General features: G+C 38.2%; 1 protein-coding gene across 1 annotated transcript in view; it reads right to left on the reverse strand.

Annotated features, from left to right (window-relative positions):
- The window catches only part of LOC125883186 (uncharacterized), a 152,452-nt gene that overhangs the window by 18,471 nt on the left and 106,090 nt on the right, over positions 1–27,891 (reverse strand). Inside the window, exon 4 of the mRNA XM_049567406.1 lies at positions 9,344–9,430. Coding sequence (XP_049423363.1) covers positions 9,344–9,430 — 87 coding nt within the window. The remainder of the gene's footprint in view (positions 1–9,343; positions 9,431–27,891) is intronic.

A 27,891-nucleotide genomic window follows, 5' to 3' on the forward strand; every position in this document is an offset into this window, starting at 1 on the left:
TGGTTTTACAGCATGCTTTTAAGAATAATTGAACATCCAAGAAAGGTGAAAATGGTCTTAACCAGGTGAAGGTCAATCCTTGTTTCAGATGGACATTTTGAAATAAATGGGGTGTATGGAAGTCTGCCATAGTTTTACAGTCAGAGGACTGTGTTTGTGAACAGTGAAGCTGCAACTTGGGGACATGACATCATCATTTTCACTTCTTATTGTTTATACGTCCAGAAATTTCTCTGGGTTTCTTTGATTATGAGACGCTTTTTGTTAACTTAGCTTCAGATGCATAATGAGCAGCTCATTTGAGCTTTACGTCCTTTTATCTCCTCCATTTCTTTTACAAGGAGCATTTTCTGAGCTGTCAAAATAACAAAAAAGGGACATAAAAGCTGGGTGAAGACTGGTATTAACTGGTCTGTTCTGTTTTTAAATTGGGTATTTTTTTAACTAAAGAGGCCTGCACACTGTCAGTCACTTGTACATACTTTATCGACAACACTTCCTTCCTTAGACATTCATCAGAACGACCTAAATTATAGGTTTCTGACAAGTTAAGAGTTATTGATCGATTTGACGGTGTACCTTTCTTAAGATTGTTAATGAAAAGCAAAGGTGGGACAAGTCATTGTTTTTGCAAGTCACAAGAAAGTCTCTGGTCTTTGCAATCAAGTCCCAAGTCCTGAACTTGAGAATGCTAAAGAAGTCAAGGTGCCTTACCCCTCTATGTGAAATGTTCAAAAGAACTCTATCTCACCAATTCCTGCAATGCCATAGACTGCAAACGTTTTGGGGTCATTTATTCGACTTTTTTGCTAAGGCCCTTAAGGAGGAGTTTCCCTCTGCTCCTTTAACCACATTATTTGGGGTGGTTGAGCCAGGCAGAGTAAAGGACAGGTATGAAGCTCAGGTCATCCGCTGTCCACACTGCTAGAAAGAAAATTGCTGCTTCTATTTCAGGAATCTGAGAAGCTCCCAACATTTGATATGTGGCTGAAGGAATTAAGTCATCTTTACATTTACAGAAAATCAGATTCACCCTGTCAAACAGTGAGGGACTCTTTACGAAAATCTGGCAACCGGTTGTTAGTGTGATTGAAGAATTCAAGTGAATGGGTAATGGTTTACCAGGTGAACTGCACCATGATGTCGTATGTCAATACCCTGTAACTCGTGGGATAACTTGTGTGTAATCTTTTTTAACTTTTCTGTCTTACCACCAATGCTTTGTTTTGTTTACTGTACTTACAATGTTTTGAAGTCACATTGCTCTCCTCGCCAAATGTAATGCTATTTTAACAAAAAGGTAATACCATTTTAAATTTTAAAAAGTCATAAATGCTTTTTAAATTTTTTGTTTATCTGCTAAAACAAGTTCAAAAAGAAAAAGTTACTTGGCTGTTAAGCTAATGCTAGCTAAGCATTAGCTTGTTAATTATGGTAATACCAGCTTAGGCTAACTGTTCCTTGTGCAACTTCAAATGAAGAAGAAGATTTACTTTATTAATCCCCTGAGGGGAAATTCAATTTTGTTCACTCTGTTGTCATATACACATACAGGCCTGAAATACACACACATGCACAACAGGACCTATACATGCATTAAATGGAGAGATGTCAGAACAAGGGGGCTGCATATGGACAGGAGCCCAGTGCAGTTGGGGGTTCGGTGCCTTGTTCAAGGGCACCTTGGCAGTGCCCAGGAGGCAAACTGGCACCTCTCAAGAGACCAGTCCACACTCCATACTTCATCTGTACAGGGACTTGAACTGGCAACCCTACGGTTCCCAAGCCAAGCCCCTATGGACTGAGTTACTGCCGAAAAGGAAGTTGGAAGTTACTACGTCTCCGTCTGTAATATTTGACCTGCATGTGTTGCATATCGCCTCTTGTTTTTTGTTGACCAACCATAGTTTTTGATCAAGAATGGAAATTATCTCTTGTATCATTTTTCCAACTGGCGGTCAGTAATGTAAGGTTAGATCTTCATGGTTCTCTCCTGCGACTTGACTGAATGCTGTCGGATCAGTTCAACCAAAGTGGATCATTGGGGGGATTTAAGTGTCGACTTGCTGGGAACAAATACCATTACCCTCGGGATTCAGGATTCAGTATTCAGGATTCAGGAAATGAAGGGAAACTATTTGATTCATGGCACACTTTTTAAATACCATACTTTTTAATCTTTAGAGTTGGGGAAAGGTATCAAGTATTTTAAAGTCAAAAGGCTGAAGTTCAAGTGAAGTCATGAGTTACCGATGTTTAGGTAGGAGTCGATTTGCAAGTCTTCTCAAATTTGTGACTTGACCCTCACCTGACTCAAAGTTATGTGACTTGATCCTGACTTGACTCAAAGTCATGTGACTTGGGTCCACAGCTCTGAAAATCACTAAAAAACAAAACGTCCACATGAACAAATAAACAGTATTCTGTAAAACACACTCAAAACAACACTGTTGATCTTTCATTACAAGGCCAATATCCGTCTCTTTTCAGTGTAGCAGATGTGTACATGAACACGCTCTCCCCAGATAGGCAGTGAATTACCTATAAGACACGGCCATTATCTCCATTCATAAGATGATTATCGAGTATGAGAACACATAAATTGTTTCTGCTGACGACTGCAGAAGAGGTGGAAGGAGATTTCATCGGGGAAATCTGGAATTCATTTGCCTATTTGGTTTCCTCACGAGTTTGTTGTGTAGAAATGAAAGCTACAAACTTCATATCCATGAGATTTATGAAAGGAAAAACATATTAAAGGATGCAGAATGTGGACAAGCACTGCATGTGTACACGTACAAACCACACACATTAGGGTAACAGCTAGTTATCAAACCACTGTGATCTAGCCATTGATCAGTGTGCAGATCAAAGCGAGGAGTATGCCTGCAGAACTGTGTTGGCTAATTACCGGGTCCTGTAAAGGATTTCGGTCTTTAAGCATGGCCTTTGGGCCTCACTCCCATAGCAGGGATCCTGTGATCAGGGCCACGCAAGACCTGACAGGCATGGAGATGAAGCCTACGATTATAAACACTCAGCTGGCATATGTTCACCATGACTGATTGGCCTTGGCGCAGCCAGACTTCAGTGCTTCCCTGCAGAGGAGGCATCTGTGAGGCTCAGACTGATGTTTTGTGGAGTATACCTCAAAAGCGCACAATCTCTTTTTCATTCATGGTTTTTACGCTGCTTTTCAACTGGCATAGTCATAAATGATGGCATCACCATTTCCAGCATCATCGCCATTGATTGAGAACGGATGTGATGATATGAGAGGGCAGAGCGTGATATTGTTATGTCTCCAAGTCAGTGACTTACAGGTCTGCAACAGGTTTGAGTCAATTCAGGCTTTTATTTCATGTATGTACTGTGAGTTTGGTTTCAACACTACTATTAAAGCCCTGTTTCCTGCTTTTATATATTACCAAAACATTTTGTTGAAATGTATTTAGACTCAGGATTATATTTTCCTAGTCCAAGAAGTGCCATATTTTTATACCAAAAGAAGTCATACGGAGGAGGTCAGGGTGGATTGTTGGTGTGTGAAGTTCAGGACAGGAGGCTAGGTGTTGCATCTTGTGACCCATGTGTGGTTTGGTTTAGGTTGAGTTCTCATGGGTTCATTAATCAGTGGCCTCTTGCACACACTGGGGCGGCTGGATAGAAAACGCTGGATTGTCCCCTCTGAGTTGGAGAGAGATTAAGTATTTCTAGGTCTTTTCTATGGGTGAGGGTAAATTGGAATGTGAGATGGACAGGTGGTTTTCTGGGGCATCAGCAGTGAGGCAGGCGTTGCACTGGATCATCATAGTGAAGAAGGAGCTGAGCCAGAAGGCAAAGCTCTTGCTCCACTGCTCCATCTATGTTCTGATCCTGACCCATGGTCATGAGCTTTGGGTACAGATCAAAAGAATGAGATGGTGGATACAGAGGGCGGAAAAGACTTTCCTTTGTAGGGTGGTTAGGCTCAGCCTTAGAGTTAGAGTGAGGAACTCAGACATCCAGAGGTAGCCAGAGCAGAGTCGCTGCTCCTTCACATTGAAAGGCGCCAGTTGAGGCAGTTCATGCATCTGATCAGGATCCACCTCGGCGCCTTCAGTTAGAGATTTTCTGGGCATGTTCAGCTAGTAGGAGGACCCCGGATATTATATCTCACCAGGCCTGGGAACACCTTTGGATCCACCAGTAGGAGCTGGAAAACGCTGCTAAGTAGAGGGATGTCTGGTCTGGAATACCTTGCTCGGCCTGTTGGCCCTTTGACCCAGTCTTGGACGGACGGATGGAAATTATAATAGAACAGCACAGTGTTTTCCAAAAGTGTCCATCGTTGGTAGTCTAATGGAAGTCTTGTGAAATGAGCAACAAAACGCACTGTTGAGTTCCAAGGCTGAATTTGCAGTTATTAGCATTGTTGAGTATTGTGTATGGGATTCTGAGGTTTTCTTACTTCCTTGATCATTACTTTTGGAACAGAACCCAGAAGTTTTCAGTTTCTTGTCTCTGTGTTTGGATGGTTTATGGAGATCATAAAGAGAAAAATTTATGAGGAAACTTTTAACAGTCTCCAATGATTCTAGTTCTGGAGTTTTTGCTTTGAGTATTCCGCCTGTTGGCAAAGATCTGACAAACATTTTGGAACTTAATTTGCTTCACCATGGTTTTCTCACATCAAGGCAAAGTGGTAAGTGAGTTTGGCTTTATTGAGTAATTGCTTGGTGAGTTGTTCTTGTTTCAGAGTGTGTTTTATCCATGAGATCTGTGTGGGCGATGATAGTTACATTCACATTGCGACTAATTTACAGCTAATGACTTTAAGAAGCAAGACTATTAAAAGTGAATACTGCACGTTTGCATCCACGGTGATATATAAAACTAAAAACTCAGTCTTATCCTGTTCAAAATCATATCTGGGATTTGGTTTTATGTGTGGAACACAAGAAACCTGCATGTGTTGGCAACAATATAATCTAAGCACAAAGGTCAAATAGTCTACCAGCAATGGATATACTCAGATGAAAGTACGATCCAAGTGAAATGTGTCATTATTCAGCCCGTTCTCATTCTGAAGTTATTAAATACCGCTGCTTTGCCAGTGATGTCAGTATGATACAGACAGGCAGCATCAGTTCATGACACAACCGGACAGCACCTGTCGCAGTGGTATGATGCCACAGGAAGCCATCAATTTGAAACTCTGCCAGTAACTATGTAAAGTAAGAGCGGGACAGCCCCTAAACAGTGGGAAGAAGGGGTGGTCAAACCATGACGCTTTTTCTAAACCTAACCATTTGCTTTTGTTGATATCCTGGAGTTGGTAGTGGAGTCCCGGAACATCAACAGCAGACGCAGGAGGATACCTAGTGTGTAATATTTAAATGAAGTCTACAGACAAAGCAGCTGATGATGAGAACATGTCACATTATGATCTGAAGTTCAATCCTGAGGTTGTACTGTAAATAGGTTTCTAATAAATAATAACAATAGCAATTTCTGATCAACCTACATCAATTTCAGCTTTAAAAAACAACCTCTGGTTAAGTCCCACCCATTTTCAGTGTAAACTCCACCCACTTCTGGTTTGAATGCCACCCATTCTGACTACAGATATGGATAAAGATAATTCAGTTGGTTGAACCAGGCCCCTAGGAAGTGTGCCGGGCTCTGAAGCCAATTTCCGCAGTGGCTCAACAGTGGTACTCCAATTTCTGGAGTTCGTCACGTGATACCATCAGGTCCAAAAGACCCCTTCCCATAAACTGGGAAAGAGATTTTTTTTTTTTTTTTAAAGCAACACAACCCCCACAAGAAACACTTGTTCCACTATCATAATTCAATCCACTCAGTGTGATAACATTGGGAAAGAGCCACAAGATTTCATTATTTTATCCCTATTTAAGTTATCCGATTGCTAAGCAGGACGTTGAAGGGTTCAGTCATGCTTGGCGGCCATAGATTTCTACTACACTATGGGCCCAACGAGGCAGTGGCAATCATTTGAGTAATTTCATACCACGGAAAAAGAGCGATTATGGCTTCATGTGCCACTGAGAAACTTTCATAGGAATGAACAGAGCGCCACCACCAATGCTGTATCCAGGTCTCTTAATACATCTACCAGTTGAACAGATACAGGCACAGATAATGGTCTACTTGCTTACCCCTACTGTATATGTAAGGATGATCCTGGTTTCTCAAAACCAGGTTCACCACATTTCTGAAATCAGGATGGGATGTTCCTATGCACAAACACCTGATCAGAAGTATGGTGGTCATGTTAAAACATAGTGATGCAGCTTCTCTGTGTAGTCATGAGTGCACCAGAAAGAGAAAGAGTTTTGACCTCATAGTTTTGGACTGAGGCCAGGTCCAGACTGTCAGCTGTCTGTCCTTCGCTGGGCCTTGGGCCGGAATAAATCAGGCCAGGTCAGGCTTTGGCCGAAATTTGAGCCCCGTGCAGTTTCTACACTGGCTTCAAATTCAAGTCCAGCTGTGGCTTTTTGCTCCGCACCGACCCAGAGGCTTAAAGGATCCAGGCCACACTCCACACTGAAGGTCTTTTACTCCGCCGACCTTATCACAGTGCATAAACCTAACACAGAAAATGTTTCCCCGACAACCTGTCACACATAAGCACTTGCCACAAGTTACAGAGAGCTAGACTGTGTGTGTGTGTGTGTCTGTGTGTATGCTGCCTGGCGGAGCACCAAGTGCACCCCTACCTCTGCTGTCAATCTTGCTCTCACACTGGAACAACCGGGGCATGTGGCCTCTCCTCTCTCCGACGGCACAACTAACACACAAACACACACGCAGCACTCTCCCACCCGCTGCGCCGGAGCCGCTGATGGACACACGGGCTTGCTGCTGTAGCGCTCTCATATTTCAATTACTCTGTCTCTCTCTTCCTCTCTTTTCTTCACACACTCTGTCTCCATCTTTCTTGGCGACACAAAATGCACACCTCACTTCCAGCAAAGGTTTATTTTCAACTTTTACTGAAATCCCCCGCCCGCCCATACTCCCCCCCCACCAGTCAAAGCAGCATTTTCTCTTTCATCCATGGACCACCGCCGCCGCCGTGCCTAAAACGATGGGCTGGAGGTAATAAAACGGAACAAAATGGAAACCCTACCTCTACCCCCACCAACAGGAAGAAGACGAAGAATAGAGAAGTGACAGAGGCTCTGATAGCCGCTCATCCGTATAATCACATCCTGCTATTAGAATACTGCAGCTATCTGATGCCATTTGTTATATCAGTGGATGAGCATTAGTGCTCATTAGTCACATGCATTAGCTCCTGGATTGGGCCTGACAGAGGAGTCAGCGCAGGATTAATACAGCCAAGTATAGGATGGGGTGGAAGAATGATGTATTGAGAGACGGGAGGATTGATGGATGGATGGACAGGTAGATGTATTGACTGGTGTGGTGATTGACAGACTGAAGGCAGAATGGACACGTATATGTACAGACAGAATATAAACTGATGGATGGATGGACGGGATGATATGTAGGCGGATAAATGGACATGTGGTGAAGTAGAGTTTTACAACAGTATGCTTTTAAAGACAGATGCCAATACGTTTTGATGTGAGATAACATAAGTATGGTATTAATGATCTGTAAATTGGGATTTAACAAAAAATAACTGCACAAATCTACCGTTGAAAGGTTAGCCAATCAAAAGAAAATTAATCGGACAACAGGTTAATCATATTAGTCATTGATGGAGCATGAAATGCAAGTCATTCCTTGGTTTTACCCAAAAACTTCAGAACAAGTTACACTAAGACACTAAGAATGGCACAAAAAAATGATACTTCCATACCAAATCGATGCCAAAATTCCTCAAATCTAAAATTCTGTGGTACTTCCAGACCTGACGTGGCAGTGAGAATTCCAGTTCAACGTCTAAGAGAAAAGCATTTTTCCTGAAGCCAGCATATTTTGTTTATTTTTTGCAATGAGATTGCCGCGTATTTACACTCTGCAACAAACGGCAGCAGTGTGACGAGGAGCCGGAGTGTCTTTTCTCGACTGAGCTCTACACATCTGGTGTTTTTTTTTTTCTGGTTTTAAAATATTCGACTTTGGGAAAAATTCTTCGCTCGTCACTGTCACTTTTTACCCAACTGTCCAACCATCAAATCTTCTGTGTACAAGTGCTGGATAAAAACAACACTGGAGGTGAAATATGTTAATATACTGTAGGCAATATATCACTACATTTGGGATATTGTGACATTCCTATAAGACACATCATATAAACACAGATTATTGAAGGCATGGCCGATCACTTTGAAAGACTATGATCCACTCTCACTGTCAAGAGAGCTGACCTGTGATGAGTTACAGCCTACAGTTTTAATACGTTGTGTTTTCCATTCATTATCTATTAGTTTTGAGTAGCATGTGTACTGGTGCCTTCCTGAACTCTGGACATGAACCTGGGTTGGGAGAAGGGTTGGTATGTTGCTTGACACCTTTAAGGTTTCCACCAAAATAGCTCAGTGCAAAGTAGTATCAAAACTTCTCCAGTCAAAAGATACCTGCATTCAATACTTAAAAAAAAGAAAACAATAAGAAAAAACTGTTTTTTTTGTGTTTTTTTGTGATTCAATTCAATACAGTCTGTGGTGTGGTGATGCATTTGACTAAGCCGGCAGTTCAGTGTGCCAAGGTACCACCAAAATGTTTAAAAGTATGGCTGTACTACATACCTGTGGCATCTGGTGGCATTTCATGCAAATTAGTGCTTCCAATCACACGATGGATGTGGAAGTAGGGGAAAAAAGGGTTTGACACAGTGCTGATGAGCATCTCCTCTCTTGCTCTTTCTGCCCAGTTTGCTTGAGCTAACACAGCACAACATGTTTTCATCCTTACTCATCTGTTATGCTGCTTGGGCAGAAGCATTGCAGCAGCAACTGATGTCCAACATCGAGCCATTAATCTGACACCGACATCAAAACGACTCTGTCATCAAACCAGTACAAAACCCTTGGGTAACGTTAGCTGTGTGATGCTAACAGTTAGCCCTGTCACTGTGTGTGTGAAAGTCTGTCCCAGGCACAGAGCTCTGAATTTGCATTAACTGTCACAGACGCAACAGTTGCTATCAGTATCACTTTAAGGTACTACTGCTGTACTTTTTAAACGATACCCAGCCCTAACTGGGAGACCTCTGGTTCTCAGCTAACTTGGACTGGTTTTGAACAGAAACACCGGGCCGTTGTGAGCCTGCAATAACTGTGTCAGAGCTTTACTTGATATAGGGACAGACAAACCACACGTAATTAGTGTTATGGTGCTTTGCATGGTATTCTCTGGCACTTACCACACACACCAGGAGAGATGCTAGCCAGGTTCCAATGCAGCTCCCACACAGCGATTTCCCTTCATATCTGGATTTTGGATGGTTGGTCTGGGGGAAGACAAACAAAAAACAAGCAATTTAAAAACTCTTGTGATAAGCATTTCCCCCTTTCCCCTGACATTTTATAGCCCTAATGATTAATCAAAAAAATAGCTGTCACATTAATTGACAATAAAAATCACCAGCAACGGTCCAAATGTAATTGTACACTTCAGCTTCACATGTCTGGGTCTTTGCTATTTGTTTGCTCTATTCTTATTTAATCGTATTCTGCTTCACTATTCACAAATAGCAACAGTCCAGTTCCCCACGGGCATCATTAAAGTTTAATCAAATCTGAATTAATCGTGCGTGCTTGTGTAGAAGCCGATCAAAATGTCTCATTAGAATCAATCATTCGGGTTAAGGACTTCCATAAAAATAAAACAGCAGCGCTGATGAGTTCTGGAACAAATATGTAATCAAACAAACACATTGTCACATCAGAGGTGTATGACAGTGACGCTGGTTAATATCTGATTGTACTGAAGCTTCAGTATCCAGTGCGGATCTGCACAGGGGCGTCAGACAGGTTTGTCCTCCTGTAATTCTCCACAAAGTGACAAATGGTCTGCCTCCACGTCTGTCTTTCCTCTCAGTGGGTGGGGGCTGGACCGGCCCCAGTAAATGTTAATCAATAGCACATCCCTATTAGAGGCAAGCAGATGCCACCTCCACCTCTGTGCCGCTCCGTGTCTTGTCTAAATGAAAGCTCGGGTCAGAACCACAGCTGGGGCGCACACACACACACACATAGACACAGAGTGAATGATGGATGAAAGCAGAGACAGAAGAAAGGGAGGGTTGACTGCGGGAGTAAAAGAAGTATGTTAGTTGAAGGTGGCCAACACGAATCAGTGCAGAGCGGGAGCCACGGCGCTGCTGAACTGGCTAAAGTAATGAGGCCGGCATAGCAGGGAATACAGCTAATATGGTGAGATCAAACTACTGGTACACCTCTAGGAACACGCTCCCTGGGATCCCTGCACTCAGATGTGACACCCTGCAGACTCTCCTCTCTCACACACACACACACACAAGACCACACAAGTTAGCTCGGCTTCATGCTAAGTGTATTTTCTATGAATTAAGATGTATTGAATAACAAAGGATATATGGGAATGGCAGAATCCCAGGGAAGGTCATGAATATTGCAACAGTGTTCCTACCTTCAGTTTAACACTAAAATATCTTCATAAAAACATGACGCAGAGAAAATACTGACGGAGGTGTGGAACATGTGTCTCAGTTTCACTGCAGATCTAAAGTGGCTCTGGACACTCTGAAAAATTTTTTGCAAGTTATCCATCCTCTGCAGCCCTCTGCATGTACTTTTGACACTGTGTTGCATTACACTGTGTCCTAACTGGATGTGATGCAAGCACATGTCAGCTACTAAATCAGTTTGATTGCATTGTTTTCTACAGGACTGCTCTAAGTGCTCGCAATGGACACAGCGGGATGCAGCACGATGCAGCACACCATTTTGAGCAAAACTTTTGGCAGACGCCTCGTTTCTATTTTATTCCTGTCCCTTGCGTCAAAAGCACCACAGTGGACGAGGAATGGCTGATTCACACAGTTCTTCATTTCACTATTTCAATTCAATTTTATTTATAAAGCCCAGTATCACTATCACAATTTTCCTCAGAGGGCTTTACAGTATACAGTATCCCTCTGTCCTTGGACCCTCACAGCGGATAAGGAAAAACTCCCCTCTGCAAAAACCTAAATAAGTTGGCACCTGGCTGGAGGGAGATGGCCAGGGAGTACTGTTGTGTAGGATACTAAGCATGTCGCCAAATACTGGCATGTAGATGTGTTCAGGGCAGGGCAGCCATCAATCATGTGAAGTCTGGGACAGATTGGACCAGGTATGCTGGAGTTACAAACTACTTCCTGTTTCGTGGCAAAACATGTAACTTTGACACCTCGCCACGGTCACACAGATTGACTAAAACTCAAGCTTTTAACAACTTTTCACGTCGAGGGTCTTTAGATGGGGCAGACCACATCTGAAGTCAGTCAGATTAAATCTGTAGGAGAATTTCATTAAAGTATGACCTTAGGAAAGGGCCAAAAATGCACAAAAGTGGCAGAGTAAATTCAAAATGGCTGACATCCTGTTGGGTTTAGAGCATGGCTCCAAGAGGCTTTTTTATATGTCTCAGGATGTTACATATGCCTACCAAATCCCATACTTCTTGGTCCTTTACGTACTTAGGGGAGTATGCCACAACAAAATCAGTTGGCATCTGGCTGGAGGGAGATGGCCAGGGAGCTGGAATTTACTGCAAAGTATTGTATGGGATATTCAGCAGAGTTCGCTTGCAAGCTAGCTCATTTTACAAAGTGGAGATGGTGGTATTGTTATGGTCTAAGACAGTCCAAAAATATTAGTAAACATTAACAAATCACTCTCAAATCCAAAAACTAGAGTGCTACTCTAAACTCAAATTTGTGATGTCATAAGGTATAAAGTCTGGAGCTGCTCCATAGGCAACTAATGGTAAAAGATGTTCTAGATGACTCTGAGAGGACCCGGGGGAGTGTTCTGAGTATATGAGTACATTTTCTGTTTGAGTTGAGAGCACAACAACAACATAATAAAGGTTATTTGGGTATAAAACAGCAAAACATTCTGTAAGTCCTCAAACTTAATATGACTTAGCTTAATGAGCTGTTTTTTCACAATGATTTTAGGGCTGTCCAGTATGAAGATATTATGTCATTATTGAGATATAAGACTATATATCTTCTTAGATTTTGAGACTATATATTTTCTTAGATTTTAAGACTACATATCTTCTTAGATTTTGAGAATATATATCTTCTTAGATTTTGAGATTTTATATCTTCTTAGATTTTGAGACTATATAAGTTTCTTAGATTTTGAGGCTATATATCTTCTTAGATTTTGAGATTTTATATCTTCTTAGATTTTGAGACTATATAATTTTCTTAGATTTTGAGACTATATATCTTCTTAGATTTTAAGACTACATATCTTCTTAGATTTTGAGAATATATATCTTCTTAGATTTTGAGACTATATAATTTTCTTAGATTTTGAGGCTATATATCTTCTTAGATTTTGAGAATATATATTTTCTTAGATTTTAAGACTACATATCTTCTTAGATTTTGAGAATATATATCTTCTTAGATTTTGAGACTATATAAGTTTCTTAGATTTTGAGGCTATATATCTTCTTAGATTTTGAGATTTTATATCTTCTTAGATTTTGAGACTATATAATTTTCTTAGATTTTGAGACTTTATATCTTCTTAGATTTTGAGACTATATAATTTTCTTAGATTTTGAGACTACATAATTTCCTTAGATTTTGAGACTATATATCTTCTTAGATTTTAAGACTACATATCTTCTTAGATTTTGAGAATATATATCTTCTTAGATTTTGAGACTATATAATTTTCTTAGATTTTGAGGCTATATATCTTCTTAGATTTTGAGACTATATAATTTTCTTAGATTTTGAGACTACATATCTTCTTAGATTTTGAGAATATATATCTTCTTAGATTTTGAGACTATATAAGTTTCTTAGATTTTGAGGCTATATATCTTCTTAGATTTTGAGATTTTATATCTTCTTAGATTTTGAGACTATATAATTTTCTTAGATTTTGAGACTTTATATCTTCTTAGATTTTGAGACTATATAATTTTCTTAGATTTTGAGACTACATAATTTCCTTAGATTTTGAGACTATATATCTTCTTAGATTTTGAGACTATATAATTTTCTTAGATTTTGAGACTATATATCTTCTTAGATTTTAAGACTACATATCTTCTTAGATTTTGAGAATATATATCTTCTTAGATTTTGAGACTATATAATTTTCTTAGATTTTGAGGCTATATATCTTCTTAGATTTTGAGACTATATATCTTCTTAGATTTTAAGACTATACATCTTCTTAGATTTTGAGACTATATATCTTCTTAGATTTTGAGATTTTATATCTTCTTAGATTTTGAGACTATATAAGTTTCTTAGATTTTGAGGCTATATATCTTCTTAGATTTTGAGATTTTATATCTTCTTAGATTTTGAGACTATATAATTTTCTTAGATTTTGAGACTTTATATCTTCTTAGATTTTGAGACTATATAATTTTCTTAGATTTTGAGACTAGATAATTTGATTAGATTTTGAGACTATATATGTTGTTAGTTTTTAAGACTATATCTTCTTAGATTTTGACAATATATATATTAATAGATTTTGACTCTATATAATTTTCTTAGATTTTGAGGCTATATATCTTCTTAGATTTTGAGATTTTATATCTTCTTAGATTTTGAGACTATATAATTTTCTTAGATTTTGAGGCTATATATCTTCTTAGATTTTGAGATTTTATATCTTCTTAGATTTTGAGACTATATAATTTTCTTAGATTTTGAGACTTTATATCTTCTTAGATTTTGAGACTATATAATTTTCTTAGATTTTGAGACTACATAATTTCCTTAGATTTTGAGACTATATAATTTTCTTAGATTTTGAGACTACATAATTTCCTTAGATTTTAAGACTATATAATTTTCTTAGATTTTGAGACTACATAATTTCCTTAGATTTTGAGACTATATATCTTCTTAGATTTTGAGAATATATATCTTCTTAGATTTTGAGACTATATAATTTTCTTAGATTTTGAGGCTATATATCTTCTTAGATTTTGAGACTATATATTTTTCTTAGATTTTGAGACTACATATCTTCTTAGATTTTGAGAATATATATCTTCTTAGATTTTGAGACTATATAAGTTTCTTAGATTTTGAGGCTATATATCTTCTTAGATTTTGAGATTTTATATCTTCTTAGATTTTGAGACTATATAATTTTCTTAGATTTTGAGACTTTATATCTTCTTAGATTTTGAGACTATATAATTTTCTTAGATTTTGAGACTTTATATCTTCTTAGATTTTGAGACTATATATCTTCTTAGATTTTGAGACTATATAATTTTCTTAGATTTTGAGACTATATATCTTCTTAGATTTTAAGACTACATATCTTCTTAGATTTTGAGAATATATATCTTCTTAGATTTTGAGACTATATAATTTTCTTAGATTTTGAGGCTATATATCTTCTTAGATTTTGAGACTATATATTTTCTTAGATTTTAAGACTACATATCTTCTTAGATTTTGAGAATATATATCTTCTTAGATTTTGAGATTTTATATCTTCTTAGATTTTGAGACTATATAAGTTTCTTAGATTTTGAGGCTATATATCTTCTTAGATTTTGAGATTTTATATCTTCTTAGATTTTGAGACTATATAATTTTCTTAGATTTTGAGACTTTATATCTTCTCAGATTTTGAGACTATATAATTTTCTTAGATTTTGAGACTACATAATTTATTTAGATTTTGAGACTATATATCTTCTTAGATTTTAAGACTACATATCTTCTTAGATTTTGAGAATATATATCTTCTTAGATTTTGAGACTATATAATTTTCTTAGATTTTGAGGCTATATATCTTCTTAGATTTTGAGATTTTATATCTTCTTAGATTTTGAGACTATATAATTTTCTTAGATTTTGAGGCTATATATCTTCTTAGATTTTGAGATTTTATATCTTCTTAGATTTTGAGACTATATAATTTTCTTAGATTTTGAGACTTTATATCTTCTTAGATTTTGAGACTACATAATTTCCTTAGATTTTGAGACTATATAATTTTCTTAGATTTTGAGACTACATAATTTCCTTAGATTTTGAGACTATATATCTTCTTAGATTTTAAGACTATATAATTTTCTTAGATTTTGAGACTACATAATTTCCTTAGATTTTGAGACTATATATCTTCTTAGATTTTAAGACTATACATCTTCTTAGATTTTGAGACTATATAAGTTTCTTAGATTTTGAGGCTATATATCTTCTTAGATTTTGAGATTTTATATCTTCTTAGATTTTGAGACTACATAATTTCCTTAGATTTTTCTTTGTGGTTCTCCCCGTGTCAGCGTGGGTTCTCTCCGGGCACTCCGGCTTCCTCCCACAGTCCAAAGACATGCAGACTGGGGACTAGGTTAATTGATAACTCTAAATTGTCCGTAGGTGTGAATGTGAGCGTGAATGGTTGTTTGTCTCTATGTGTCAGCCCTGCGATTGTCTGGCGACCTGTCCAGGGTATACCCTGCCTCTCGTCCGATGTCAGCTGGGATAGGCTCCAGCCCCCCCGCGACCCTCAAGAGGATGAAGCGGTTAGAAGATGAATGAATGAATGAATATCCTCTTAGATTTTGAGAATATATATCTTCTTAGATTCCGAGACTATATATTTTTCTTAGATTCCGAGACTATACATCTTAGATCTTGAGACTAAATATTTTCTTAGATTTTGAGACTTTATATCTTCTTAGATTTTGAGACTACATAATTTCCTTAGATTTTGAGGCTATATATCTTCTTAGATTTTGAGACTTTATATCTTCTTAGATTTTGAGACTATATAGTTTTCTTAGATTTTGAGGCTATCTTCTTAGATTTCGAGACTATACATCTTAGATCTTGAGACTAAATTTTTCTTAGATTTTGAGGCTATAGATTTTGAGACTATACATCTTCTTAGATTTTGAGGCTATATATCTTTTTAGATTTTGAGGCTATATATATTCTTAGATTTTGAGGCTATATATATTCTTAGATTTTGGATATCATTGTATCATGATGTGGCATAAATGGTGTTTTTTTCTCTTATTTTAAAGTCTCCATCACAGTCAAGTGATATATTTATCAAATTACCAGACTCTTTATTCCTTTGCTTGCTCCTAATGCTTGCCTTGTTATATCCATATTACTGATGATTATTGATCAAAAATCTCATTGTGTTAATAAAAACAACAATAGTCATCCCTACAACTTTTTTGAATCAGAGAGTATTTGGTCAGAAATACTGCTATGTTTAATTCTGTCTCCCAGTCCTAGCATTAATGAAGTGCTTCTGAGGAGATCTAAAACTATCAACATATATATTGTGTATAAGTAACAGCTCCGCTGAAAACTGAAAGTGAAACTTAAGTTCCAGCTGGCATTGTTTCCTTTCGCCTCTTTCAGGTGATTCTATTTTAAATGTGATTTTTATCTTTTTCATCATGTGTAATAAGTAACCCTTCAATGAAAATAGAGACATAGATCACATAATTTATTTATGTTTAATAGTTTTTCAGTTTTAATAATTTTCCTTGCGGGAAGTCCTTGAAAGTGAAAAAGATTTACCTGAAAAAGTACTTAAAAGTCCTTGAATTTCATTTGTTAATGTCTGTATTTACTATGTTATAAGGCATTGTTGTAACTTGATTTAAAAAACTGACATGAAAATGTTTATTACTATAATATGTCTTGTTACTTTTTTCAACACAGTTTTATCATGATTAATTTATGTCCATTTTCAGTGGTATTTGTTTAGTCATTGGTGAGTTTTTCACTTATTCATTACTTGTTAAAACTTCCCTGTTTGTGCTCTGTGTTCATTATATGTAAAACAGATATTTGGTTATCTGTTGAGCACAAGGTTGATTTCGTTTTCAGAGATGTTTGCTGTCTTGTTCAATGATCCGACTGGAGGTCAAATATTGCCAGCCTCTTTAATACAGCTCCACATCATAACACACAAGGCCAGCAGAGGCTCACACGCTAATGTAACACGCAAAGAGCCGTGTTAGTGTCAGCAGATATACAGCCGGGCCTCCCTCTTCCCAAAAATCCTCCTGGCCTTCGCACCTGCCACTGTAAACAAAATGAGCTTGAAAATGGTGCCAAACATCCATCTGTAGCGCTCATCTGGTTTTATTGTGGCTCTGTCTATGCAACAAAAAAAGAGGTAAATAAGACAGATTGTTTGCTCAAAGACATTTTTCGTGAAGGACACACGGAGAAAACACACACACCTGCGCACGCTAAGAATACAAAGTAAGTGCTGTAACGGCTCCCGAGGGAGGCCTTGTCAAATAAACAATGAGACACGATTAAATGACATTATTATAAGAAACTAGCTCGAGCCATCAGGGAGAGAAAGAGGGAGAGATTTAGATTTGCATCCTTCATTAGGTAATGGAGCTGTTTGAATGCTGGCGCCTTGTGTCAGGACATGTGGATGCCAAAGCAGACGTTTATGTTCACCGTGTACAGCATCCCTCTCATTTAAACTCTACAGGGCTGTCAGAGCCGCCTGAGCGAGGCAATCGCTCACTCTCTCACACACGTACAGTACACACACATACACACGCTCATCCAAAAAGAGGCTGTATGCATTCAAGCATTCTCTAAACTAATAAACCTGCCTATGGACTTAGCCAGTCTTAGTCTGAAGTGTCATTAGAAGTGGCAGGCAGCTGTGGCAGCCTGTGAGGGGCTAAGAGGCTTGAGCTCCCACCGTCTGTAATCCCCACAAACAAAGTACACGCCACGCTGCAAAATAAATATATAAGTAAATAATACATGCAAACATGCAGGCACACACACTCGCACACAAAAACACACACACCATCTTACAGAAGGTGATGCGAAAAGACGCTCTCGGGAAACTTCAAAGCGACAGTGAAAATGCAAAGTCATGTATATGGCAATCCGCCTTAAAAAGTAATCTGACACGCTGACGGCTACGCGAACAAGCACGTGTGAGGCGCACAAACCCTCACACACACACACACGCGCGCACACACAGTCTGATTTAACTTTTAGGGAGGCAGCGTAAGAAGCACATTTGGCAGAAAGACACACACGCACACATAGAGCTTGCTAAGTGGTAATAAAGGCCAAGGCTTATTAATGGGACATTCTGACAACCAGCAGTGCTGTGCTGAGGATTCTCTCACTCACACACACACACACACACTTGCAGAGTCTCATTCCTGATAGCTGTAAGTTATTGGAGAGGAGGTAATGTTGCCGGGCAGCGTCTCCCTATAGTCACATTTCCACTTGGAGATGAAACAGCTAATTGGACATGGGACCTTCTCAGCTCTGCAGACTCTAGTAATGGATTTGGATGAGGAGAGCCCCCTCCCATCCTGCTTTACTTCACATTTTATAATCCTCTCTGCTTTATCTGCTCCTCATCCCCCAACCAAAACACACCTAAAACCCGTTAACCCTCCATTTTAATTTAAGATACCAGGGATGTTGCTGGGTATACATGTCCTGTGTCCCTGATGCTTTCAAATCAGGCAGGACGAGGTAAACTCACTATCAATGCATACCTGGGAGACACCCTATTATTTTTTCCTGATAATGCTACACTGTGAACAACAAATCGATGATGAAATCATGGAAACAGTGGCGCTGCATGAATGCTTACTTTGAAAGTATTTTTCATGTGACACAACTGAGATTGAAACTTTCATTTCAGCCTGATCTCACTACTACCTTGTCCTGACCCTTTGGCGTCACAAACCGACACACTGAGGCACAATTTAGTGTCAGTATGAGATGCACTAGATGGCTGGCTCTGTACTGCTGTGGTATAAAGTGCCAGAAAAGTCTGCACAGGCTGGGTGAGAAAAATCTAACTTTTTAAATAACAATTTAGTGTGCTAGTATGTACAGTATGCTACGCTAGTGATGTATGACACATGATGTTACATTTGGTTTGTAACAAACGTTCGTAACAAACATTCTTATTTCAAGCCAGACCATGATGGGGTTTTTTTCTAAACCTCACCACATGCTTTTACTCCCTAAACCTAAGGAAGTAATCCTAAAAACAATGTTTTTTTAAGCAACGCAGTGTCAGTAAACCCTTTGGAATCTGAGCAAATTGCCTTAGCGTCTTTCAAAAACATGACAAGAAGGCAGTGAGCAACAAAAGACGAAATTAACCCCCAAAACTTAGCAAGACTTAAGTGAAAAGAGAAAATTAAAACAAGAAAATGAGTTTAAAAAAAAATGAAAAAAAAAAGGAAGTCAAAAACAAACAAACAAGGAAATGACCTGGAAAAGGAGCTTAAAAATTATTGTAATTCTGTAACAGAATTTTAAATATATAATAATGCCAATTATAAATACTTTCCCCCAGCTTTTTTTTTGCAATTTGTGGAACGTTTCTTACCAAGTTGCTCATTGCCTTTTTTTCTCATGTTTTTGAAAGAAATCGCACCAATGTGCTCAGGGCTCAGAGGTTTAAATACTTCTGAAAGGCGCCTGAAAGCAGCACAAGAAAGGTGATGTCACTCCAAGTTTCAAAGGTTTAATAACGCCAACAGACATCAGTTTGAAACAGTGCTGGACAACATTGTAATCTAAGGACCTGGAAAGCCCCTGTCGGGCCAGAGGAATGTTGGTGGATGGATCCAACAACACCAGGCTTTCACCGAGGAGGCTGGTGTTCCCTTCCCGTATGACTGTGGTTAAAAATCCTTTATTATAATATGTTAAATTCTTTCTTAATATATCAACTTTATACATGTTATGAGTTTCTTGTCCTTGTCACACATAACTTTTCAGTTTCTGCCACTTTTTGTGCAGGTTTGTCACAATATATTCCAACTCTTATTTTATTTCACTGTTGTTTCCTTTCTATTTGTTTGGCATCTAACATTTTTTTCTTGTCACTAAATACGTTTCTTATTTATAGTATACATTTATGTCATTTTCATTTGCAGTTTCTGACAATGTGTTTTTTTGTCTAGTAGGGCTATACCGATACAAAATATGACCTGTGTCACATGACCCTCACGAGCTCTTAAATTGCACACCTGTTTCCAATGCATTTTACACCCTGATGAACACTCTCTCATCGAAACATGTTGGTTATCCATGTATTAATAAAGGATTTTTACCTACAGTTGGAGTGCCTCGGATGCATTTTTGGACTGCCTGTCTGTACCGTGGACTTGAGCTTCACTGAGTGAGCTGCCAGTCGTTACTTTTGTCTACTTTTCTTCTGACTCTTTGCCCCATCCTTGAAGGGCACCTGATTTTTTTTTACAACTAACTACACAATGCCTTAACCCAGTGCAACACGACTTATCTTTTCCTCAAACCCATATATCAGTTTGGGTAAATAACCCAAAATTTACACCAACACTGGGTTAAAACAGCCCATCTGTACTCTGTAAGTTAACCCATATATTTACTGAAACTGGATCCATCTTTAACCCAGTGGTTTTTCAGTGTGCTAATATTGGGAGGATGATTTTAGTGGTCTTCATTCTAACTCAAGATGCAACATTTGTGAAGTGTTTTGCCTGTTATTCAAATAAAGTTTTCAGGTTTGGGATTTCATGAGTTAGATTTACAGATACATTTCTTACCAATATCAAAACAGCAAACACAAGTTTAAAACTACAATTTGTCAAAAACACACATCTTTATTGGGGACCCACTCAAATGACCACCTGTTGGTCCCGGGGACTCACTACAATCAAAACCTATTAACATCTCTGACACACAATTTAATCTCTTCTTACGGCTAAAATCATTGAAAAGAGAATGTTTTTTATTTTAAAAACAAGCTCAATTTTTATTTATTCTGATGGCCTAATTGCCAAATGATAATCAGCAAACTGAGATCATCGAAATAAAAAGGTTGGTCATCTTCTCTATTCACTGCAACATGAATAGAAAGTACATTTTTCTGGTCTCGTCATCATTTCCCTTTTCAGTTTCAGCTCGCCGCGAAGCTATTGAGGCATTTGAGATATTCCTTTAAAACACTCACAGCTATTACATCTTCTTATGTCTAAGTGTTTATCTCCGTCTCTCTTTTTCCCTCTCTGCGTCTCTTTCTCTCTGGCGCTCCCGGTGTGAGTTTCTCTTTGAAATGCTTTCTAATTAGCACGTACAACACACAGCCAGGGTTAAATTAAATTGCTAAGATACAAGGAGGTTGAGGTCAACCGCTCTGCAAAGACCGTCAGCACAGATAATTGGGAGATATACTTTTTTTTCTCTGTCTCTCTCGCCTTCTCCCTTTTGCTAAATATCCATGATCAAAATGACACCGGATGGCACACAGACAGTTTGGCAGGGTGGCAGTGTGCTGAGGCAAAGACGCCTTATGAAATATGAATTTATTTTTAGAGATAGAGGAAGACAAGTAATTAGGAGTGCAGAGAGAAAATCACTTTCATGTCTACTCTCACGCTCCTGCACTGGGGAAACAACTCCTGTAAAAGCTGATATATCAGGGATATATTGGCTTTATGAAACATAAGATGATCTACTTCTTTGACTGCATATGTACTAATAACTCTAACTGATAAGCAGTAATCAGGTTGAATGAAGGAAGCCCCAAAGAGAGCATATCAGTGGTTAGCTGGTAGATCTTCTTTTATTTTATTGTTCTCCAAATTTTCTGGTCAGCGTGTGGTCCTTCTGATTGTTTCAATTCTTTTTTTTTTTTTTTTACTTTTTATTTATCAACATGTAAATAGAACATGAGATCATCATGGGTGGTACAGTTAAAATCAAAGCTTTCTATTACACATACATACTGTACATACATATACATCATAGCCAAATGTCACACTTTTCAAGGCGCATATTCGATCCATTTTTCCCAGTGTTCCATACACTTCTCCAATTGGAGTCTTAAAATAAAAGTAAGTTTCTCCATACAGTAAATTTCATGAATGATCCCGTGCCACTGGATCAATGTTGGAGGATCTACTTGCATCCACCTTCTAGTTATGGCTTTCCTACTGCTAGCCAGAAGAATCTTCAACAAGTATCTGTCCTTATGCAAAACTGTTTTCGGAATTTTGCCGAGATATAAAACAACAAAAGAAAATTCTAAATCCACTCCTATAATTTTATTTATCTCGGTTAATATGTCCCTCCAAAATGGCTGGATTTTCGGACAGGACCAAAAAACATGAACATGGTTAGCCATAGGGGTTCCACATTGTCTCCAACAAAAGCCTCGGCTCTGTGTGCCTGTTCGTAGTGCTGTTATTTTAGGAGTTATAAAAAATCTCACTACATTCTTCCAGCCGAACTCGTAGAGATCTCGAGTTTGTAGTGGTTGCTTGTGTCTCACATATTTCTATCCAGGTCTCTTCTGATATTTGTGTTTCTGACTCCTTCTCCCACTTCTGTTTAATGGAAAACGTAGAATGATTTTTAGAAGCTTGGATACTTCCATATATTCTTGAGACCAACTTTTTATTATCTTTCTTTTCATAAGCCTCATGAAATATAGAGATTAAATTGTATTCCTTCTCCTCCTGTATTTGTAATTTTTTAATATAATAGTCTCTGACTTGCAGGTATCTATGGAAGTCCTGCTTCTCCAGTCCAAATGTGGCTGAAATAGACTCATAACTCTGAAATTTACTGTTTGAAATGAGGGAACAAAAGGATGTGATCCCTCTCCTAACCCACTGTTTAAAGCCCCCGTCCAATCTAGCAGGTTCAAATTCTGGATCACATGCTATCCAATTCAAGACTCTTGCCTGTTTCTCTATTTGTAACTTCCTCAAAACCTTAAACCATAGTTTGAGAGTGAATACAGTCCATTGATTCAAACTGTTATAATATTTTTCTGCTTGGTTTTATTTCCTATAATAGATTGAATTGGAATTTTTAACTGTGTGATTTCAAGCATTTCCATTTAGATTCACAATTTGGAGAGCACCAGTATACTAAGGGTTTCAACTGTGCAGCATAATAATAATCCTGTAAACATGGTAAAGCTCTCCCTCCCTTCTCTTTTTTTAGCTGCAGAATCTTGAACTGGACCCTAGGTCTTCTACTGCTCCAAATGAACCTCGAGATCCAGGCATTCCACTCATCAAATTGTTTTTGGGGCACCTCTAGTGGCAGAGACTGGAAAAGAAAAAGAAGCCGTGGCAACACATTCATTTTAATGATTTCTATTCTATTACTCATGTCCAGTGGGAGGAGTGTCCATCTAGAAATATCAGATTTGATCTCCTTATTAATGGAGCTGTAGTTACTTTCAGAGAGTTTTGACATATCTTTAGTAAGGTTTATTCCTAAATATTTTATTTTGGGCGAGTCCCATTTAAAATTGTATTTCCCTTTAATATCTGGGTGGGGAATATAGTTAAATGTGAGGGTTTGGGTTTTTTGGATATTAAGCTTATATCCAGAGTATAAATTATATTCTTTTAGCAGGGACATCAATTTTGGGATGCTTGAGTCTGGGCTTGTAATAAAAAGCAAAACATCATCCGCAAACATACAAATCTTATGTTCTTCTCCTCTAATCATAGTCCCCTTTATCCCAGAGTCCTCTCTAATCGCTTGAGCAAGGGGTTCAATAAATAATGCGAATAAGGTCGGACTCAGGGGACAGCCTTGGCGTGTCCCTCTTTCCAAATGAATAGTTTGCGACAGGTGTCCATTAACCCTGATCCTGGCTGTTGGAGAAAAGTATAATGCTCTAATACATTTAATAAAACCATCTTTGAAGCCGAATCTTGCGAGTACCCTGTATAAATATTCCCAACCCACCGAGTCAAATGCCTTTTCAGCATCTAGGCTGACTAAAATTGCACTGATGTTTTCTGATGTAATATGACTCACCACCTGTAGAGTTCTCCTTATATTATCCTGTGTCTGTCTGTTTAATACAAAACCTGCTTGGTCCAAATCTACCAGCTCCGGGACAATGGACTCCAGTCTCCTAGATAGGATTGAAGCAAATAATTTATAGTCTACATTTAAGACTGATATTGGTCTGTATGAGCTGCATTCATTTTTATCTTTCCCTTCTTTCGGGATGATAGAGATAACTGCTTCCTTCCATGATTGGGGGGCTTCTCCTGTTCTCAGTATATGGTTGAAACAGTTAAGCAGAACAGGTGTTATCTGTTGTTTAAATGTTTTATACCACTCAGACGGATAGCCATCCGAACCTGGAGCCTTATTAGCTTTCAATCTCGAAATGGCTTTGTTCAGTTCTTCTGCCGTTATCCCAGCCATAATTTCTTTATTTTGTTGTTCTCCTATAGATGGTAAATCTAGTGAACTTAGAAAAGTCTCTATTGTTGTAATATCTACCATGGTCGGTTGGTTATATAGTTCTTTATAATATAGTTCAAAAGCATGTTGAATGTCCTCTGATTCACTGCAAACTTTTTGTGTCTTGGGGTTTCTAATCTTATAAATCATATTTTTCCCCCGCTGTTTTCGAATCCTCCAGGAGAGTAGTTTCATTGCCCTATGCCCTGTCTCATAATACTTTTGTTTAGTGAATTTAAGTTGTTTTTCTATTTCTTCATCGTATATGCCATTTATATCCTGTTTAATTTTGTTTATTTGAATTAATATTTGTGGATCTCTTCGTTCCATGTGTCTAGTTTCTAATGACTTCATTTCCGCTTGTAGTTCTACAAGTCTTATCTGTTTTTCCTTTTACGAAAGCTGTGAGGGCAATAATTTTGCCTCGAACAACTGCCTTTGCTGCGTCCATAAAATACTTGGAGACACCTCCCCATTATCGTTATTTTGTAAATATGTTTTAAATTCCTGTTGAATCTGTTTCTGAACTGTTTTGTCATTTAAAATGCTCGTATTAAGTCTCCAAAGTGTATTTTTCCGTTGCTTAGTTAGGTGCAGGGTTAGGTACACCCCTGAATGATCGGATACATCCCTAATCCCAATTTTACAGTCCCTGACTCTGTGCCAGTCTGACTTATACATAAACAGATAATCAATTCGTGAGTATACTGAGTGACATGGGGAATAATAGGTGAATTGTTTTTCTCCTGGATGAGACTCTCTCCACACGTCTATCAGACCCAACTCTGTAAGCATCCTCTGAACTAGGATGGCATTAGGACTTTTCTTTTGGCGCTGATTAGATGTATCTAATTTTGGTTGCAGTTGGACATTAAGATCACCACCACAAATTAGAATTCCTTGTGTTTCCAAAACTATCAATTCAAATAATTTTTTGAAGAATATTTTTTTGCTCCCAGGGGGGGCATACACATTAAGTAGAGTTACTTCTTCATTGTCTAATTTACCCTTTACTAAAACGAATCTCCCTTCCTTGTCTTTCACTTCTGAAATAAATTCAAAATTTACTGCATTAGGGATCAGTATAGCCACTCCCCTCCTGCGGGCTGATTTATGAGATGAGTAATGGGTATTTTGAAATCCAAGTTTTTTAAATTTTTCATGTTCTGAAGAGGACAAATGAGTCTCTTGCCAAAAAACTACCTGCAACTTTTCTCGTTTCATTTTAGCAATAATTTTACTCCTTTTGATCGGGTTATGCAGCCCATTGACATTTAGTGTGACTATCTTATATTCCTGATGATGCATGTACTCTTTCAACCTGTGTACACTCGTATAGCATTACCCATGATATCCCGAACAAGGACAGTGAACAAAAAAACAGCAGAACAAAAACCAAAGACTTCCAAGTCCGAAGTTCAAATAAAACCTCAAATTGAGAGGAGATCCTCGTGTCCGTCGGGGGCCTCTCATCAGTATCAGAAGAGATACTGTGCATCGGTGACATTCTTATCGAGTCAGTTTCTCCAAAACCGGTATAATGATCCATCTTGTCAAGTACAGTAAATAATAATATGTATTCTCTTTGTAAATTGGCAGAGAGTTGAGAAACACATGAATTATCTTCTCAGGTAACTTTTAGCAAAGAAAAATCTAATTCCTTAATAGGTTGAAAATTAAGTTGTAGGAATATTTTCTTTTTGGGTATAAGAATTCAAAATAAGTGAATTTGAGTAGTAGCCCTCCTTTTGTAAATAAACAAAAATTAAGGGCTCAGAAGCCCAGGTGTCATCATCTTAGGTAGACTATATAGTTCAAATTTAGGTAGATTTAAGTAGAAACAGCAAACTGTAATATTTACCTCTTGAATATAAGGTTTAGCTTAAACAAATCTGGGTAATTATAGTATTACCTCACCTGTTAAATTGACTAAAGATAAATCATCCACTTTACATTGGGGTTAATAACACTTTTCTTTTGAAACCCATCTGATCAGGACCTAATCAGCATCTGATTAGGATGCCTCCTGGCCGCCTCCAGTTGGACGTGTTCTGGGCACGTCCAACTGGTAGGAGACCCCGGGGCAGACCCAGAACACGTTGGAGGGATTACAGTATCTCAAGTGGCCTGGGAACACCTTGGGGTCCTCCAGGAGGAGCTGGAAAGCATTGCTGGGGAGAGGGACGTCTGGGGTGCTTTGCTTAGCCTGCTGCCCCCGCGACCTGGCCCTGAATAAGCGTATAAAAATGGATGCAAAAAATAGAAATGAAGCTGACTCTTGATCTTTTGGATAGAAAATGCCATCACTTCATTAGTTTATGGTTTTAGACATTTGTGTGAAATATTTTTTTTATTAGCGTTTGAATTCTTGAGTTATGGTCAAAAATCCGTTTTGTGAAGTCAAAGCGACCTTTGACCCCCAACTTCTGATCAGTTCACAACATTTGTGCCTAAGTTGAGGAAATTCTCTCAAGGCATTTTTAAGATATTGCATGCACGAGAATGAGAAGGACTTAAGGTCGCAATGACCTTGACCTATGACTACCAAACTAACCAAAATTAGTTCATTTCTCAGTCCAACAAGACCTTTGTGGCAAATTTGAGGAAATTCCCTCAAGGTGTTCTTGAGATATTACTTTCATGAGAAAAGGAAGGACACAAAGTCACAGTGACCTTGACTTTTGACCTTTGACTACCAAATGTAATCAGTTCATTACAACGTTTGTGCCTAACTTGAGGAAATTCCTTCAAGGTGTTCTTGAGATATAGTGTTCACATGAGTGAAAAGAACAGGAGTGACCTTGACCTTCAACTACCAAAATTAAATCAGTATATCACAACGTGTCAATTTTGAGGAAATTTCCTCAAGATGTTCTTGAGATATTGCATTCACAAGAGTGAGAAGAACGGGAGTGACTTGGACCTTCAGCTACCAAAATCTAATCAGTTCATCGTTCAGTCTTAGTGGACCTTTGTGCCAAATCAAGGAGGTCTTGAGAAATTACTTTCATGAAAATAGGAAGGACGCAAAGTCACAGTGACCTTGACTTTCGACCTTTGACAACCACGATCTAATCAGTTCATTACAACATTTGTGCCTAATTTGAGGAAATTCCCTCAAGGGGTTCCTGAGATACTGAGTTCATGACAATGAGAAAGATGGGAGGTCCCAGTGACCTTGACCTCTGACTACCAAGATCTAATCAGTTCATTCCTCAGTCCAATTGGACATCTGTGACAAATGTGAGGAAATCCACTCAAGGTATTGTTGAGAAACTGAGTTGGCAACATTGGGATAAACAGACAGACGGATGGACGGACAAGCCGATAACAAATGCCTTTGCGTGGGTGACACCCATGGCCAAAGGCATTATGTTTTAGATTGTCACTGTCCATTTCTGCAAAAACAAAATTCAGTTTTAAGTAACAAGGGCTACAGCCAAGAGGTCAAGTTTAGTTTTGTCTG

The sequence above is a fragment of the Epinephelus fuscoguttatus genome, linkage group LG22 (genome assembly GCF_011397635.1).
Source record: "Epinephelus fuscoguttatus linkage group LG22, E.fuscoguttatus.final_Chr_v1".
NCBI classification, from domain to species: Eukaryota; Metazoa; Chordata; class Actinopteri; order Perciformes; family Serranidae; genus Epinephelus; species Epinephelus fuscoguttatus.